Source organism: Lactuca sativa, chromosome 8 (assembly GCF_002870075.4).
Source record: "Lactuca sativa cultivar Salinas chromosome 8, Lsat_Salinas_v11, whole genome shotgun sequence".
NCBI classification, from domain to species: Eukaryota; Viridiplantae; Streptophyta; class Magnoliopsida; order Asterales; family Asteraceae; genus Lactuca; species Lactuca sativa.
In genome coordinates this window covers 138,083,328-138,102,172 of record NC_056630.2, presented here as the reverse complement: position 1 = coordinate 138,102,172, position 18,845 = coordinate 138,083,328, and the positions used below count along the sequence as shown (strand labels likewise).

Here is an 18,845-nt window from a genome sequence, read left to right as displayed (position 1 = left end):
TAATAATCGCGATATATTTGCCATAATTTTAATCGTTATAGTTTTATTTTTCCGACACGCGCGAGCTTTTGTCTAGTTTAATGTAATTCGATTGTTCAAAACCCCGCAACCGGCTATCTTTACGTTGCAAATTTTGTTTTTTTACTTCTTACTTGTATTAATACAAATTGGTCTCTAAAATCTAATAAACTTATTATAAGATAATTAAATAATAAAGTTGGTGGTACAAATTAATCTAGAAATTAAAAAACATTGAGGGGTGACTAAGTTTGCTAATGATTGTAAGAGTTACAAAGAGCACTTCAAACATGTTGGCAAACCACTAAGTTTTACTCCAACCATGGGTTTTAGTGACTTCAACACATTGGTTTACCAAATCCATGTATTTTCAAAATCATTTGAATAAATTTTATGTATTTTATAAGAAGGTGAATAAATTACAATTATGAATATCTGTTATCTATTTTGTAACACAACCATTAGGATTATCCAAACAATCATAATTATGATATTCACACTTCGGAATATATTAAACCGATCTAACAAATCTCAAATATGTTGCTTCTATAAGCCAAGATCTACATGGATGCGAATAGTTTGTAGCATCGAACAATGACCATTCTCTTGTTTGTTTAGTGATATTGATAGATATAAATATAACATATCTTTGAAACTTTTTCAAAACCAAATATGATATTTTATTTTTGGGTAGGGATCCGATCCATTTTTCATTTTCTAAAGGTAATCGCAACGAAAATTTAATTTTTGTTTGAATTTTAAACATAAGTAATAAACCACTAATATGAAGAGTAACAAGTGTTGAAGACATTAGATCGTGGATTCATGGTATGAACTATGAAGTGGTAGATTGAGTTGGGTTCAAATCCATCATTAAACCCTTTAAAGGGGTTTTGGTATTCACGGCGACTTCCCATAAAACCTTGCCAAATTTTATTTCCACCAAATAAACCTTTTGTTTAGGGTCAAACACTTCATTAATAGTGGAAGAGAAAGCAATCTATTTTGGAAAGAAAATAAATGTCTAGCACATTTCTTTCCCATTTTCTTCAAATTATAAAAATACAAATAATATTAGCTTTTTAAGACTTATTTTTCCTCTTCTATACATTTTTGTGAGTTTCAACTTTATATTTGCATTTGTTTACAGTAAAGGTAACAAATTCAATTGAAAGCTAATCACAGGGTATGTTTTGCAAAAATAGTTGGTAAGGGATAGCTATATAAAAGTATTAGACAATTTATATCCTTTAAAATGTGTAAAATACAAAAAAGAACATGTGAATAAAAAGCTCAATATTAAAATATAAAAGCTATAAAAACTATTGAAATATTTTTTGGATTAAAAGTTTTTAATTTCCAAAATAAAAGTTGTATGAAAAATTTTTTTCTTTAATTTAGGTTTCTTTTAAAATCAAAAAATAAAAACACATGATAGCCCGTACCAAAGACAAACTTAAGACTTAGGTCTCGCTTGTTTTTCTACAAAAACAGTTTTTGAGGACTTTTCCTTCTGGCAGGTAGACGTTTCTCAAATGCACGTCTTCTTCCGCAAACATAGAAAAAGACAAAAGACATTTAACCACTTCTAAAACAAACAACACCTTAGAGCATCTTTAATGAAGAAAAAAAAAACCTTATTAAAGGGATGCTTAAAATCCATATGAATACATACAACTTCCCAAAATAGTGTATCTATGGAAAGATATATTATTATTTTATTGAAATAAAAAATGTTAGCGAATCAATCCAACTCATTTTAAGTGAGACCTAAGATTTAGAAATAATGTAGAGACATATTTGTATTGCTTGAAGTTGTAAGAATTATTATTTATGGCAAATGATTGGTTAACCTCCCAGTATATGAAATTGATGATTCAAATCACATAACCCCTGAATAATCAGATACAGATAGATAATCATAATGATAAGCAGAAACAGATTACTGAAGTGAAAGGAGCATAATACTATCCGTAAACTTTTATACTATTCACACAAACTGGTTTTCAGTCGAAAAAGAATGAACAAATGACAAAATTCATGAGCAATCAAAATCAAAACATATGGAACGGATGAAAAACAGTATATGTGTTTAGTATTTACTACTTTACCTGCTTACTAGTGAAGTGAAGTGAAGTCTATGCATGCGACTGTGAGCCCTTTTTGGGCCCATTTTGCTGGAGGGCCTTGGACATGGCCCGCAGTCGGTTTGTGATTTCAGTAAATGAAGGTCGGATGGTGGGGTCCACGGACCAGCATTGCTCCATCAGGTTCTTCCATTCAGGATCACACTTTTCTGGTATAATAGGCCGAAGGGTATCCTTCACGATCCCCCCTGTCAAAACATGAAATGAAACGACAATGTTATTAACAAACAAATTAACCAAAGTACATTTGCTATTTCTTGTTTGTTTGTTCGAGTAGAGAAGAAGAGAAGAGGTTGCTTACCTATGATTGCCCCACAATGCATATTTGCATAAGGTTCTTCACCAGTTAGGATCTCCCACATAGTAATGCCAAATGAGAACACGTCAACCTATTAATTAATTAATAACAACAATTAACTTATTTAAATGCAAAAGCAACTATTTAAAAAAAAGTTTGTTGCCATTTTATTTTATGAGGTGTACTACTGACCTTTTCAGAGACTCGGGTAGTGCTACCATTTAATAATTCTGGTGCCATCCATGGTAAAGTACCTCTCATACCACCTGAAACTAGAGTATTCCGTTTGATCCTTGACAGTCCAAAGTCTCTAACCTACAAATACTTATGGATTCATATTACAAACCAAAAAATAAAAAATGAAAAATTAACAATGGTGGTAATAGTTTTAATTACCTTACAAACAGGTCGTTGTGGATCACGCATATTAACCAGCAAATTGTCACAATTTAGATCAAAATGGACAATGTTTTTGGAATGCAAATATTCCATCCCAAAAGCTGCATCCATGGTTATTATGAGCTTTTTACGACAATCAAGTGACCTAAAATGAGATCAAAATAATTCAACACACTTGAGACACAAAGCTAGGAACCAACCAAAGGTTTCATTTTCATGAGAGATAAAAGTGAATTTTTTTTTACCTGTCTTTTTTTACTAGGACATTTCTTAGTGATCCATTTGCCATAAATTCAGTTACAGTAGCTAAAGTTCCACCAGCTCCATCTGGTACAACTCCATAAAATGCAACCACGTTTGGATGATGAAGATTTGAAAGGATCTGTGCTTCTCTCCAGAAATCATTCGCATGGACAATTATAGAAGTCCACTAGTTTTTATTTATAGGAGTTACATAGAAAGGAAACTCTAAGGGCAAAATAGTAATTATAGATGGATGACCTACCAGATGTTCTTCCTCAGATGATCTCCCAGCAAAGCAACTTTTCTTGATTCTTTTAATAGCAACATCTGATCCACGCCATCTGCCATGATATACAGTTCCATATGTTCCAAATCCTAATTCTCTTAGTTCTTCGAGTTCAGCATTCTTTATTATCTGTATGTATGTATGTATGTATGTTTATATTTATGTATGTATGTCTATATGTACGTATATGTGGATGTAGAACGTAGTGTTGTACCTGGAGGCCATACATATCAGCTTCCATTTCAGCTATCAATGCATTACTAAATGGGTCATCCTTACCTCCTTTATCTGTTGCAGCATTCTGCAAAAGATATGGAAATACCTTAACTAAAGGTCAACTGCCTATTACCTTAAAACTGGATCATAATATCTGATAGAAAAAGCGCATACCTCGACATTGGAGTCTGAGAAAGTGCTTTCAGCTTCTGTTGCATTAGAAGATTGAGCTTCAGTGCTGATTGCATCTAACAGAGGGGAATTGCTTGCAACATCAGTAATATTTCCCAAAAGGTCGGGCAACTCCAGTTGATTATCTTTCATGTCCTTGATAAATGGAACTTCCATTTCTTTCTGCATTTTATTGTAATATGCTTCGTGATTCGAGTTACCAACTTCTTGTTTGGTGTAGATGAAAAAGTCTTCATCCATCAGTGAAACTTCCCTCCTATGACCAGCAGCTGTAGTTGGATTCTGCATCAATGGCAGTTGAACAGCATACTCATGAGATACATTATCGGATAAGCCAGGAATTAGATCAGTCAAAGATTTTTCAGGGTTATGGGCCCATTGCGTACTGATTCCCTGTTGACCATTTTCGATTCCATTTGTTACATGCTGCTGATTCTCGGTAATTCTTTGGCTGTTAATAGCATGCTTTACATTAGTTGCAGTTGATGCAGGGATTACGTGGTTTGAGACATTCAGGTAATGCAGTACAGGTATCTGATCATAATTGACCTTTAAAGGCTTTAATGCTTTATTGATGTCACCATTAGCAGTTGCAGATGAAATGTTGTTAGAAAAGTTTGCAGCTTCAGAGAAACTTTGGATGTTTTCCTTGGAATTGTTTTGCACTCCAAGAATTTTCCTTGGATCTTCCTTCGCTGCTTGGATCTTCTCATCTATGCAATTTGCGTCACATGCTCTCTTCAAAGATTCAGAACCAAAAGGAGTTTGCAAAGAATCTGTATGATTGTAAGAAACACTCGGTATCTCAATTACAACATTTTCATGTTGTTCAGCAGATTCCAACTATGGATGTATCAATGGTGGTGCAAAGCCTAATGTAGAAGAGCTTCCTTGAAGTTCCTGGAGTTGGGTATCAGAAAATGCATGTGGGGTCCCAGGATGAAGCCCATTAGCATCAAGCCCCAAAGGTATATCTGTTGTATCAGTAGGTTGTTGAATAGGAATTTCAGAATGAAACGCTCGGCCCTTGAGTACTGGGATCTCAATACTTGGATTTTTGTTTGCTTGTGCATGACCATTCATCAAATCCCTTTGTGGAACTAGATCAGAAGAACTGAGAGGAAAGTTTTCAGGAGAGTTGGTGATAACTAGGGGTTCACAAAGTTGTTGAGTGACATTTGAGTTATTGAGGCCAATGCTATCTTCCAAGATATCAAAAGAGGGGGGATGCTTCTGAGGAAATCTTGGGTTGTGATCAACTATTCCATTGACTGCAACAACATACTGATAATCTGGATTTTGCTGCTGATTACCATTGGATTCAATTGCACATGTGGTTTCAGAATCACTATGAGGAATCAAGAATATCCTGAGTCGTTGGGAACCATCAAGGTTTCCTAGGGCATTGTACTCCTCTATCATATTCTGAAGGTCTTCGTTAGAAGACACGGATATAAGAGAATCAAGATCCTCTCCTGGAAGCTGGTACTTGATTGTGTGTGGTTGATTGCAAAATTCACTATTTTGCTTAATAAGCTCTTCCCATGATATATTCTTTTGTATTGAAACAATACGTGTGTCACCTCCCACATATCTCAGTTTCCCATCACTAGGGCGAGGCAAGATTTTACCACCATATCCGCAGATAAACTTAATCTTTTCTCTTTGAGACTCATCTGAAACTCCTGATCCTGAAGCTCGGGGAGCCAAAGAGGGAGCCGAATCAACGACAATGGCTGATGGAGCACTTGGTTTAGAAAGAGATCCTTTAACAGAAGTACTCTCAGCCATACCAGAACTGCATGCAGAATCCACCCTCTGCAACCCAAGCATAACACTAAGCTCCTCGTAAACAAGATGATGGTTGCCATTATCCTTTGGTAATGTCCCATTGCTCAGGGCATAAACATTATGAACTTGTCTTACAGTGCCACGATCCTGAAGAAATTCCATGGAGAACTCCTCACCTGTGCTTATAGATATGTTGTTCTTTGAAATCTTCCCAGCCAACACCCCATCATTTAAAACAGAATGTGGTTCTTTCTTAAGCCATTGACCAGAAGAGCATGAAACCTCAATGGTCATGGCAGTAACTATATTGTATGATCACACTCTCAATTTCACCAGAATTGTGCACTTACAGTTTAGATTCCATTTGTTCCGTTTTGATCAAGAAAATACTATGTAAAACTGAAGCACCAGGTCACTTATGCTATATGCAAATGTTCACCAACAGATCCGAGTTTCATCAGACTACATAGCCATTCAGGAAACTTCCCTGGCAAATCCTCTATAGAGTTTGTAATTCATACTCCCTTTGTTGTTTTCCCAAACTCTAATGCATCCAAGGTTTATCTTGTTCTAGCACTCCACTCAATCTATTGAGACACTATAAGAATAAAACAACGATTATATAATTTGAGCAAAACTAAAACGAGTTGATAATTCCAAAATCACAGATGCTGCATGAAATTCGATAAATTAACCCTACAGTAGTCCAACTAAATCCTGGAATTTCAAGGAACATATATGTATATCTAACACACAATACTAATCAACCAATAACCTAAGCTGAAGAAAAACGACGATCATAAAACTAAAAATCTCGTAATCATCGATTACCCTGCTAATCGATAACTTAAGATCAAATCAAAACATAGAATTGATAAGAGCAACGATCGACACATAATTAAGCTATCGAATTATCAAAATTAGAAGATCACCTGTTTTCTTCGCTGTCAATGTTGAGGTTGATTCCTTTTGTTTTACTTCGGAAAAAGTGAGTTCGGATACTATATTAGGTATCTGAAGTGGTATATTATATAGGTCTTGTGGTTGAATCAAAGGAAAGTATTTGAATTGCAATTCAAAGGGAGAATTGTTAATGGCGGAGACAAGTGGACGCCATCAAAGCTAAGCTTGATCTAATTCTAATTCTAAACCCCCTTTTTCGGGGGCGGAGTACTTCAAGTTATTCACTTTTTGAATTTAATAATAATTAGATTATTTGTTAATTTTTAATGTGATAATTATTTTTTATATTTTTCTTGGTCCCTAATTTGTGATAATCCATTTAAAACGTTTGATTCATGTTAATCGGATAAAAAAAATTCCTTTGGATTGACGAAAACCATGTATACTCTTAAAGCATGTATACTCTTAAACCTGCCAAAACACCCTTTGTAGGTTTACTCAATGTTTTTACATCAATTGAAACATGAGAAATTAAAAGAATTCCAAGAAAGTTTTAAATTCTCAAAAATATAAATATATGTTAATCTAAAGTCTAAACAAATCTGAAATAGAAAAAGGCAGCATTATATAAATTTAGAATTTTAAAATATGTATTTGGATGATGTTTTGTAACAACCAAGCCTATCATTATAAAAAAGATTTTGATTTGATTCGATTTTGTTGGAATCATGAACCAAACTTTCCATCTTTTTCGGCCTTTTTTGCACATATCTAAAGCAACAAATTTTGAAACTAATCAATTCAACCCTATTTTAGATACTAAGCCTCTGGGAGTAGGCACGGTTTAAAACCGTATTTTTGTCATCTGGACTGCAAACACCGCCTTCTGGGTGTGGTTTTCTGCGGTTTTGGCCGCAGTGTGGTTAGAAAGGACCACATGTTTTGATTGGTTGCTGCATCATTGACCGTTCAAAGGTCCTTGCGTTTGAATCGATTTTTTTTTACTTTACTCTATATATATATATATATATATATACTTACAATTTTTACATAACCTTCAACCAAAATCCTTACAATTTTACTCTCTTTTCCTCCAATTTTTTTGAAAATGTCTTCTTCCAAAAGGCCCAGTAAAGAAAAAATACATGTTAGAAACACCACACACCTATACCTTCATTTGATCAACCGATTTTTTCACCTCCGTATTACCACTATGGCGGTATGCTTTCGTATTTTTCACAACGACCAACACAACCACTACCACAGCCCGATACAAATTTTAATCCATTTGATTTTTTGTCTCAACCCGAGTTTGTTCAGCAAACACAAACACAACCACAAACGGTCGTTTCTGATTTCGAACCGGAAGTCGTTACACAAACTCAGCTCACTCAAGCAACAACTAAAAGAAAAGAGAAGACGGAGGCTAAATGTTGGGAACCCGTAGAAGTGTTAGTGTTGGCACAATCTTGGATCGATACTTCAGAAGATGCGACGGTTAGAAAAGACCAAAAGCAATACCGTTTTTGGATTCGCGTTTTACATAGCTTCCATAAAGGAATGAACCGTGGAGAATACCGTTCAAAACATCAAGTGTACTCAAAATGGGGGAAGATGAACAAGGAAATCATGTTGTGTAATGATTTATATAACAACATGAAACGTCAATGGAAAAGCGGAGAAAGCGATGATATAATTTTGAGGAAAGCGCTAAAAGTGTATCAAAAGAAAACCTAAAGGCTTTCAAGTTTCTTGAAGTTGAATTTTGTGAAAGATAACAAGAAATGGCAAAGTAGCAAAACGTCAGACGAGCATATCGGCAGTGGTTCAAAATGCAGCAGAACATCTAAGTCCGACCACACTACATCAGATGCTCGTGTTCAATTTGATCTGAACGAAGATGAACTTGTTCCAGTTTCACCACCTTCCCAACCAATGGGAAGAGATAAATCAAAAAAACAAAGGCAAAGGCAAAGCGTCGGATTCAGATGAGTTGAAAGAAATGGAGGCCGACATGAAGGATATAAAAGATAGAATGGAGAGGATTTTGCAAATTTCTTTTGAAAGAGAGCTTCGGAAACAAAGGGACAGCGGCATGCGAGTACTATCGTTGGACACGTCGAATATGACCGGGGACGAGTTTTAAGTTATTTTGGCGATGAAAGAGGAAGTGAAAAAACGTTACGCAAATCGTGGCTAACTTCTAGTTTTTTTTCAAGTTTTTAATCGTTTGATGTGCTTTTTTTAATAAGTTGTAGGTTTTATGTTTATAATTTGTTATTCAAAATTTTTAGGTTTTTTTTAAAGTTAAGCAATGTATGCTATTTGTATTTTTAATTAATGAAATATTATCTTTTTAAAATTATTTTTTTTATTAAAAAAAAGTTTTATTAAATTAAAATAGTTAAAAAAACAAATAAAAAATAAAAGTGTGGCACCACTCCCTTGTAGGGGTGTCGAACGGGTAAAATTTTCGAGCTTCGGGTAGAACGGGTATTTCCTTAAGAAAATAATACCAGATACCCGACCTATATTGTAATTCGGGTTTTCGGGTTTCGGATATTTGGGTTTGAGGTCGGGTCGGGTAATTATCGGATATACCCGAAAATTTCTTAAATGACACTTACTGATAAAAAAAAATTAATTTTTTATTTTTACATGTTGGTTGGTTTAATAAAGAATTGGGTAGGAAAATATGTTGGGTTTTGAGCAATCTAACACTTCCTAAGTGTGCATGCAACCCTAATAAACCTTGGATCTATGTTTGTCTAAATACATGCAAAATAATAATTTTCCAAGGTTCATAACCTATCTAACATGGCATGGGGAACATTTCAACATAAAAGAGTTAGAAGAGATTACATACCTTTTTGATGAGTTTGATTCTTGAGGAGTTTGAGGGCCAAGCACCAATAGTGTGAATGCCTCAAATGGAATCACAAATCACCACAAACTCTTGGAAAACTTTGAGAGAGTATACACACTTGCAATTTTCGGCCACACACAAGCACACACACTAGTGGCTATTTCATGCAACATAAGCATGCTTATATAGTGTACATGGTTAGGGTGAAACCCTAATAACCCATGACCTTTCCTTTTCCAAGGATCCATGGGTTAAAAGCTCCATGGATCATCCATGGACTTCCATCCAAGCCTAGCCCATTAACAAATGAGTGTTAGCCCACACCATATAAAACCAATAGCCCATAATCTAATTAGTCTTCCTTTTAATCTCTAAATTAATTCATAATTAATTTAAGACTAAGACTAATTAAATAACATAACTTCATATTAATATATTATAACTTATAATATATTAATAAACATATGTGTATAACTCTCATAAAATTATCCATAAATTGTTCGGGTGAAATGCAACTCAAATGGACCATGCCGGGTCGGGTCAAGTATATACCAAATAAGTTATGGACTTAGACACCTTATCCAACAGACTCCCACTTGGATAAGTCTAATAACTGTATTTGCCTATATAACTTCAGGAACCAACCAGCAATCGTAGCTCTCGAAAACTCTGTTGAACTATGAAGCGCCATTTTAAGACATGTGATCATATAATCCTCTATTCTCATGATATCAGCCGTACAAACACATGGAACTATGTCTTGCTTATTGTCTGGCAGTTGTTTCTCGATTTCCGATTTGTTTGACAAAGAACTTTACTGAACACATCAGTTTAGTTCTGACCGGGCCCGATACATGGGTCAACACAAAATCATCATGGGGCCCAGATATTGCTTCTATTTCTAGAAGGAACAGATAAACTTCGACTCATATGCTTGTTCTACTACTTGTTGAATTGTACACAAAGGCACGTTTTATAACATCAAGTTACTGATGCGTTTACGTGCAATCAATGCACAACCAACTCATAGGTAACAACTCATATCTCTAGGTTTGAAGATTTATATGATATTATCGTCTCATGATCACTCGAGATAAATTCCATGAAGTGATACAAGTGAGCGTGGGTTTATACCAATACTCATAACTTATGAGTACTCATGAATGTTGCAGCAACCATTGCCATGTCTAATCGCCTTTAGCCATCTACAAACCCAATTCATGACAATCTTGATTCATACCTACTTCCGACATATGATCGATTGTGGAGGTTTGAATAAATTAATTATTCGGGAAGTCAAAACATGCAAAACTGAAACAATAGTAAATAATTGACAATGACAGTAACACTTTACTCATAAATAAATCACAAATTTTATTCATCATCAAAAGTCGATTACATTTTATAAGTTTCAGGAAAACTATCTAATCTGTAAAACTAATATCGTCCCTCAGCCCGATGCGCCTCGCATGCTGAAAATGCTTAACCCTCGTTAGTCCCTTCGTAAGGGGATCTGCAGGATTCTCACCCGACGATATCCTCCTTGTCACGAGGAGTCCTTCTTCAATCTTGTGTCTTATGAAGTGATATTTTCTGTCAATGTGTCGGGATCTGCCATGATCTCTTGGTTCCTTGGCTAAGGCAACCGCACTATTGTTGTCACAGAAAATCTCCATAGGTTCCTTAATAGCTGGTACAACTCCAAGGTCTCCGATGAAGTTCTTTAGCCATATCGCCTCCTTCGCTGCTTCACTCGCTGCTATATACTCTGATTCACAAGTCGAATCAGCCACCGTCTCCTGCTTGGAACTCTTCCAAGAAATTGCCCCTCTATTTAAGGTAAAGATCCAGCCCGACTGAGAGTGGAAGTTATCCCTATCAGTCTGAAAACCAGCATCACTATACCCTAATACTCTCAAGTCATCACTCCCACCAAGGGTAAGGATCCAATCCTTAGTCCTCCGCAGGTACTTGAGAATGTTCTTTACCGCAGTCCAATGAGCCTTGCCAGGGTTCCCCTGATACCTGCTGACCATGCTCAAAGCAAAGGCCACATCAGGGCGGGTACAAGTCATAGCATACATGATCGAGCCAACAGCGGAAGCATACGGTAATTGGCTCATCTCAGCTATCTCTGCCTCTGTACTCGGACTCTGAGTCTTACTCAGTTTGGCATTGCTTTGGATCGGTAAATCTCCTTTCTTGGAATTCTGCATGTTGAACCTTTTCAACACCTTATCCACGTAGGTACTCTGACTAAGTCCAATTAGTCTTTTACTCCTTTCTCTTAATATCCTTATCCCTAGGATATAGGCAGCCTCCCTGATGTGCACAAAAGTACCCACTAATTTTAATATTTATAACCTAACAAACTTAGACTATCTATGCACTTATAGGCAGTGTACCTAGTCAGATTACAGTATAGCTTAGGTAAGTCGGGTGTCGATCACAGGGAACGGTGGATTAACTTAATATATTTGATTATAGGTTACAGGTTACACGAAAATAATAAAATGGTTTAATAAATCAATTAACAACTCTCGATAAACTAACAGGAAAGCACATCTCTTCAGGTACTTGGGTTTAGATAAATTACACCTTAAAACATAGACAATTGCATACACAAATTCATTTATTCAATGTTCACCGATTCCTAAAATGATTAGATTCGCGTTCACTATAACTAATCCTTTAGCAAACAAGTCAATTCAAACAGTGATCAGTTGATTAAACTAACATGCTTCCTAGTGTTCAGTTCGTATCAAGCAAGACTTGTAAATATAGTTAATCAATGTAGACATTTAATCAACCTCTTGTTGATGGTCATCAAACAAGGCTCACACATTAACTTACTTATTCTCAAATTAATCCTAGTTTCACATTCGTTATTTCTAGTCTTATAATCTCGATGGTCATCAAAAATCATAAGAGACAAGCAAATCAAGCAGATGTTCAAGCAACTCAATTCACTTAACAATTAACAGAAAATAATCATCATTAACACATGAGGATCTTTAAACAAGCTTGGCAAGATAAATTAAACACAAATAAACTATTTAATATAGCAATTGGTCTAATAATCAAAGCTTCATTCAATCATAAACACAAAGTAAAAGGTTTTTACACCTAAATCAGAAACTAAATACAGAAAAATACCACAATAGAATGCTAAACATGGTCACGTCAGCAAACCATATGATAATCAACATGTATCCGCTCTCCAATCCTTCCGATCTCCGCTCCCGTTAGCTTAACGGCCTTCCGGCCGCCTTCTAGACCCTCAAAACGGCTTAACAGAAGTTAATTGTCGACTAAATTAGGTTAGAAGTCGAATCCTCCCTCCTGGTTAGCTAAAAATCGATATTTATAATCTTTGTGGCCGACCTAAGTACGCTGGGCGTACTTAGGATTACGCAGCGCGTACTCAAGATAATCACGCGATCAAGTCTATCCGGTGCAAAGGTGTACGCGGCGCGTACTATTTCCTTACGCGGGGCGTACTCACTTTTTCAGCAATTTTGATTTCTTTTAGCTTCTAAGCCCGGTTCCCGATTCAGTCTTTTCTTTTGTGCTTCATCGGCAACAAATAGCTGCAAAACATAATTCAAAGCATTATGAGTACTTTTTAGTTCTAAAATAGAATAAATAAGGCCAAAATATTAAGATAAAGTGTATAAAAATATATATAAAAGTACACATATCACTCCCCTAGGTCCTTCATAGCAAAGCACTTCCCAAGCCAGGAATTAACCTCCTGCAATGTTGGGATGTCATTTCCTATAAGTAGTATGTCATCCACATACAGTACCAAGAAGCTAACTATACTCCCACTAGCTCTGACATACACGCAAGACTCATCTTCGCTTCTCGAGAAACCAAACTCTTTGACCTTCTCATCAAAACAAAGATTCCAGCTACGAGATGCTTGTTTTAATCCATAAATGGATTTCTTAAGCTTGCATACTCTATTAGGGTACTCTGCACTGACAAAACCCTCTGGCTGATTCATGTACACATCCTCAGCCAACTTTCCATTAAGGAAAGCTGTTTTGACATCCATTTGCCATATTTCATAATCATGAAACGCAGCAATGGCTAGCATAACCCTAATGGACTTAATCTTTGCTACCGGTGAGAAGGTTTCATCATAATCAATACCCTGAGTTTGAGTAAAACCTTTCGCAACCAGTCGAGCCTTATAAGTATGCACCTTTCCTTCCATATCGGTCTTCTTCTTGAAGATCCATTTGCACCCGATTGTTTTACGGCCTGGTACATTGTCAACCAAGTTCCAAACTTGATTGTCATACATGGACTGTATCTCGCTGTCCATAGCCTCCTTCCATTTAGCAGACTCCGGGCCTGCCATGGCTTCCTTAACACTGCTAGGTTCATCCAAATTTACCAGTGTACTATCACTGATAAACGTATCACCTTCCGTAGTAATATGAAAGCCGTAATAAAACGAAGGTGTGTTCCTAACCCGTGTGGAACGCCTCGGAGGTACAGACATGTCAATTTGCTCAACAGGAGTTTCCTCCTCAGGTTGATTGCTAGTGTCTGAGGTTCCTTCACCAATTGCTTCTTGAATTTCTTCAAGATCAATTTGCCTCCCACTGTCTCCTTGGCTTATAAATTCTCTCTCACGAAAGACCCCTCTTCTTGCTACAAAGACCACATTCTCACTGGGTCTGTAGAAGAGGTAACCAAAGGATTTCTGTGGGTAGCCGATGAAAATACACCTTTCACTTCAGGGCTCGAGCTTGTCATGAGTCTCACGCCTTACGAAAGCCTCGCAGCCCCAAATCTTGATGTGGTCCAAATTAGGAACCTTCCCAGTCCACATCTCATGAGGTGTTTTGGTAACCTTCTTTGTAGGGACTACATTAAGGATATGGGCGACAGTCTCTAAGGCATACCCCCAAAAAGAGATTGGTAGCGAAACTCGACTCATCATAGAGCAAACCATGTCCAACAAGGTTCGATTACGCCTCTCAGCTACACCATTCAGCTGTGGTGTCCTGGGAGGAGTCAATTGTGAGACAATCCCACACTCCTTAAGATAGTCAAGGAACTCGGTACTAAGATACTCTCCACCTCGATCGGATCGAAGCATCTTAATGTTCCTGCCCAATTGATTTTCTACTTCCTGTTTGAATTCATTAAACCTTTCAAAGGTTTCTGACTTATGTTTGATTAAGTAGACATACCCATATCTACTAAAATCATCAATAAAAGTCACATAATACCGATTAGCATCCCTTGTGGCGGTTTTGAATGGCCCACATACATCAGTATGTATTAGGTCCAACAAACCCTCACCCCTTTCACAAGTTCCAGTGAAGGGTGATTTTGTCATCTTTCCAAGTAGACAAGATTCACAACTATCATCCGATTTAAGGTCGAATGATTCCAAGACTCCACTCTTTTGGAGTTGGCCTATGCGTTTCTTGTTTACATGTCCAAGACGACAATGCCACAATGATGCTTTATCTAGGCTAGTAGAAGAATCAATATACATTACATTATTTCCTAAGTTGTCTACAATCGACACAGTTTCATACACACCATCACAAGGTAACGCTTTAAAGTAAAACACATTTTTAAAGAAAGCATTAATACCACCACATTCATTATCAAACAAAAAGGTAAAACCTTGTTTGTACAAAGCATGAAAAGAAATAATATTCCTCGCCATATCAGACAAGTACACACATTTATTCAAATCTAATTTTAACCCATTATTAAGCAACAAAGTATAAACTCCAATCTTGGAAACAGGTGAAGCCTTCCTATTCCCCATGATCAAGTTTATCTTCCCGTGCTCCACATCCTCACTTCTTCTTAGGCCCTGCAAATCAGAACATATGTGAATACCACATCCTGTATCAAGCACCCAAGAGTTCGAATATGTTGAGTAATTAGACAATATAGTGTAAATACCTGCATGGGTGGGTTTCACTTTCCCATCCTTTAGATCCTGCAAGTACTTAGGGCAGTTTCGCTTCCAGTGTGCCTTTTCATGGCAATAAAAGCATTCAGCATCCTTGGGAATGGCAGAAGGAGTGACAGAACCGCTCTTGGTCTTCGATGAGGAGCCTTCAAGAGACTTTCCCTTGGTACCCTTCGAAGGGTGCTTCCTCTTTTTCCCTTTGCCTTGCCCGATAGCCAAAATAAGGGTAGATGTTGGAGTAGGAGTAGTAGAGGTAACAACCGCCTTGCCCTTAAGACCGGTTTCAACGGTCTTCAAGAGTCCTTGAAGCTTGCTGAGGGTAACTTCCTCCTTGTTCATATGATATGTCATACGAAAATGGTCATAACAAGAAGGTAAGGAGTGCAAAATGATGTCAATTGCCAACTCCTCAGGGATGTTCACATTCAGCTTCAGCAAACGGTCCACATACCTTTGCATCTTTTGCATGTGACCCGTGACGGAATCACCGTCCTTCATGCGGGTAGTTATTATGGAGGAGATTATTTCATACCGCTCTTGACGAGCACTCTGATGGTACCTTTCCATCAGGTCTTGGTGCATCTCAAAAGGGTAGAAATCTTCATATGACTTTTGGAGCTCGGCTGTCATCGTGGCCATCATGATACATGCCACCTTAGTAGCATCTCTCTCATGCGTCCTGAATTCAGCGATCTCCTCAGGAGTAGCAGTAGACTCATCAAGCTCTTTTAACTCCTTATCGAGGACATATTCCTTGTCCTCATAACGAGTAACCATCCTGATGTTCCTAATCCAATCCATGAAGTTGGAACCATCAAAGATGACCCTCCCACAAAGATTCATGAGAGAGAAAGAACCAGTCGGGTTAGAGCTTGAAGCATTAGTGTTCGAAGACATCTGAAAGAAGAAAGCAAGTTTAGATTAGATATATAGAATCCTTAATAAGACACCCAAATGTAATATTAAGGCTAGGACCCAATCACAATATATTATACTTAGAAGAGGGATGTCGTAATCTAAGTAATAATATATTTGAAAGGTAGGTGAATGACGATTCACCAATTTCCACCATGAAAACAAAATGTATTATTAGGTTTTAATTGGATTTGAAATTCCTAGATTCTTTTGAGATTCATTGAACTTTTCAATGGCATTTTTCAATCTCGATTGTGCCCTTCAAGTTTTGTGATTGGGATGCCGAGGATCACAAAACAAGGTGTGAATAACCATGCTAATTCACTTGGTACCCTTAATATTATCACCTAATCAATGTGCCGGTTAACCACACACGCTCCATTGATCTATGACAAACATTAAGTCACCCTTCGTGGTCCTTACTAGTCCAAGTTAGTGTGCCGGTTAACCACACACGCTCCACCAACGACTTGGTAAGGTACAAAGTGTGAATTCCATGGACTAGCACCATGTTCACATTTTTCCTAAAATAACTAAGATTGGGAATTAAAAGGTTTAGTTACCTTATAATAATCATTATACTTTTAATGAGGATTTAAAGTCATTGTCCTACCCGTTCGGCTAACGACCCTCCACCAGTCAAGCAAGCGGTGGGTGAGAGTGGACACCCATTAAGTTGCCATTTTATAGGCAACAACCTTATACCCACCTTATAGACCGGCTTCGTGAATGAGGCCTACTAACGGTAGAACGACTTATTCTTATACATATATATATATATATATATATATATATATATATATATATATATATATATATATATATATATATATAATAATTAACCATTAATGTTATAAATAGTATAAGGGTTGAATTTTAACTATTAAAACTCTAAGGGTTGGAATTAATATTTATTAAAGTGTGTGAAACTTTACAAATTCCAAAACTTGAGGGCAAGTTTTGTAACTATCCAAAACTTTTCATTTCATAACTTATGAATTAAAGGTTCATAAAAATGATAACTCTTCATTTTCATGTAACTTTTGTGTTTAAATGTGTGTTAAAGAAAAGTGACATTTGGATATCCATAACTTGAGGACAAATTATGGACTCCATTAAAACACATAAATGATCAAGAATTAATTCTAAACAATTCAACAAATAATTCCTATCATCTTCTAAATTCATAAGAACATGAACATGATCATCAAAATTTCAAGAATTATATGAACACATAAAAATCATGGAATTTTGATATATGCTATTGTAAATGGATTAGAACAACCATTACACCAACTAAAACAAGTTTTAAAACACCAAAACAGTTTAGGGTAATGTTTCTAGTCCATTTCCAGCAGCTAAAGTCGAAAATCTGCACTCTGTGGCTCCTACTCGTCGGGTGCATGAACCTACTCGGCGAGTAGGTTGAAGATACACATGAACTCGGCGAGTCCCCCCATGGACTCGGCGAGTTCATCAGGCAGACAGCAAGTTTTTCGACTTTTTCAACTATTTTGCATCAAGTATCAAACAAGCAAGCCTAGTCTCTGATACCACTTTTGGGTTTTGAGCAATCTAACACTTCCTAAGTGTGCATGCAACCCTAATAAACCTTGGATCTATGTTTGTCTAAATACATGCAAAATAATAATTTTCCAAGGTTCATAACCTATCTAACATGGCATGGGGAACATTTCAACATAAAAGAGTTAGAAGAGATTACATACCTTTTTGATGAGTTTGATTCTTGAGGAGTTTGAGGGCCAAGCACCAATAGTGTGAATGCCTCAAATGGAATCACAAATCACCACAAACTCTTGGAAAACTTTGAGAGAGTATACACACTTGCAATTTTCGGCCACACACAAGCACACACACTAGTGGCTATTTCATGCAACATAAGCATGCTTATATAGTGTACATAGTTAGGGTGAAACCCTAATAACCCATGACCTTTCCTTTTCCAAGGATCCATGGGTTAAAAGCTCCATGGATCATCCATGGACTTCCATCCAAGCCTAGCCCATTAACAAATGAGTGTTAGCCCACACCATATAAAACCAATAGCCCATAATCTAATTAGTCTTCCTTTTAATCTCTAAATTAATTCATAATTAATTTAAGACTAAGACTAATTAAATAACATAACTTCATATTAATATATTATAACTTATAATATATTAATAAACATATGTGTATAACTCTCATAAAATTATCCATAAATTGTTCGGGTGAAATGCAACTCAAATGGACCATGCCGGGTCGGGTCAAGTATATACCAAATAAGTTATGGACTTAGACACCTTATCCAACAAAATACTCCATACAATTAACAAGTACATATATAATAACAATACAAAATCATTATAATATGTTATGTATTTTTTTAATTCCATTCCGTGCGATAATGAGAAACTGAGAATTGTGATGACGGTTCATGACTTCAGCTTTGGCGTCGTATTCCCTTTGTAAGTTTGCGTCGACTGTCGAGTCGTCGTTCATAAGAAGGAAACGAAGGATTTTGTTTTATTTGAAGTGTGCGTACGTGACTGCATTATATATTTTGTATTATTTAAAAAATGAATTCGGGTATTCGGGTATATCCGAAAATAAATATC

The 18,845-nt window shown here is 36.5% G+C and overlaps 2 protein-coding genes across 2 annotated transcripts; one reads left to right on the top strand and one right to left on the bottom strand.

The window, feature by feature from the left end:
- Positions 1–1,964: 1,964 nt before the first annotated feature.
- On the bottom strand, positions 1,965–6,753 carry LOC111907679 (uncharacterized). Its single transcript, XM_023903493.3, is given in 9 exon segments — positions 1,965–2,353; positions 2,467–2,554; positions 2,656–2,778; positions 2,860–3,007; positions 3,108–3,292; positions 3,368–3,520; positions 3,606–3,692; positions 3,782–6,188; positions 6,523–6,753. Coding segments are annotated over 8 exon segments (3,084 nt in total). The 5' UTR covers positions 5,885–6,188; positions 6,523–6,753; the 3' UTR covers positions 1,965–2,156.
- A 953-nt stretch (positions 6,754–7,706) lies between these two features.
- On the top strand, positions 7,707–8,230 carry LOC111907626 (glutathione S-transferase T3-like). The gene is made up of 2 exons (XM_023903418.1): positions 7,707–7,712; positions 7,814–8,230. Exons 1-2 carry the CDS (start codon positions 7,707–7,709, stop codon positions 8,228–8,230), a joined length of 423 nt encoding a protein of 140 aa, XP_023759186.1.
- The last annotated feature ends 10,615 nt before the right edge of the window (positions 8,231–18,845 follow it).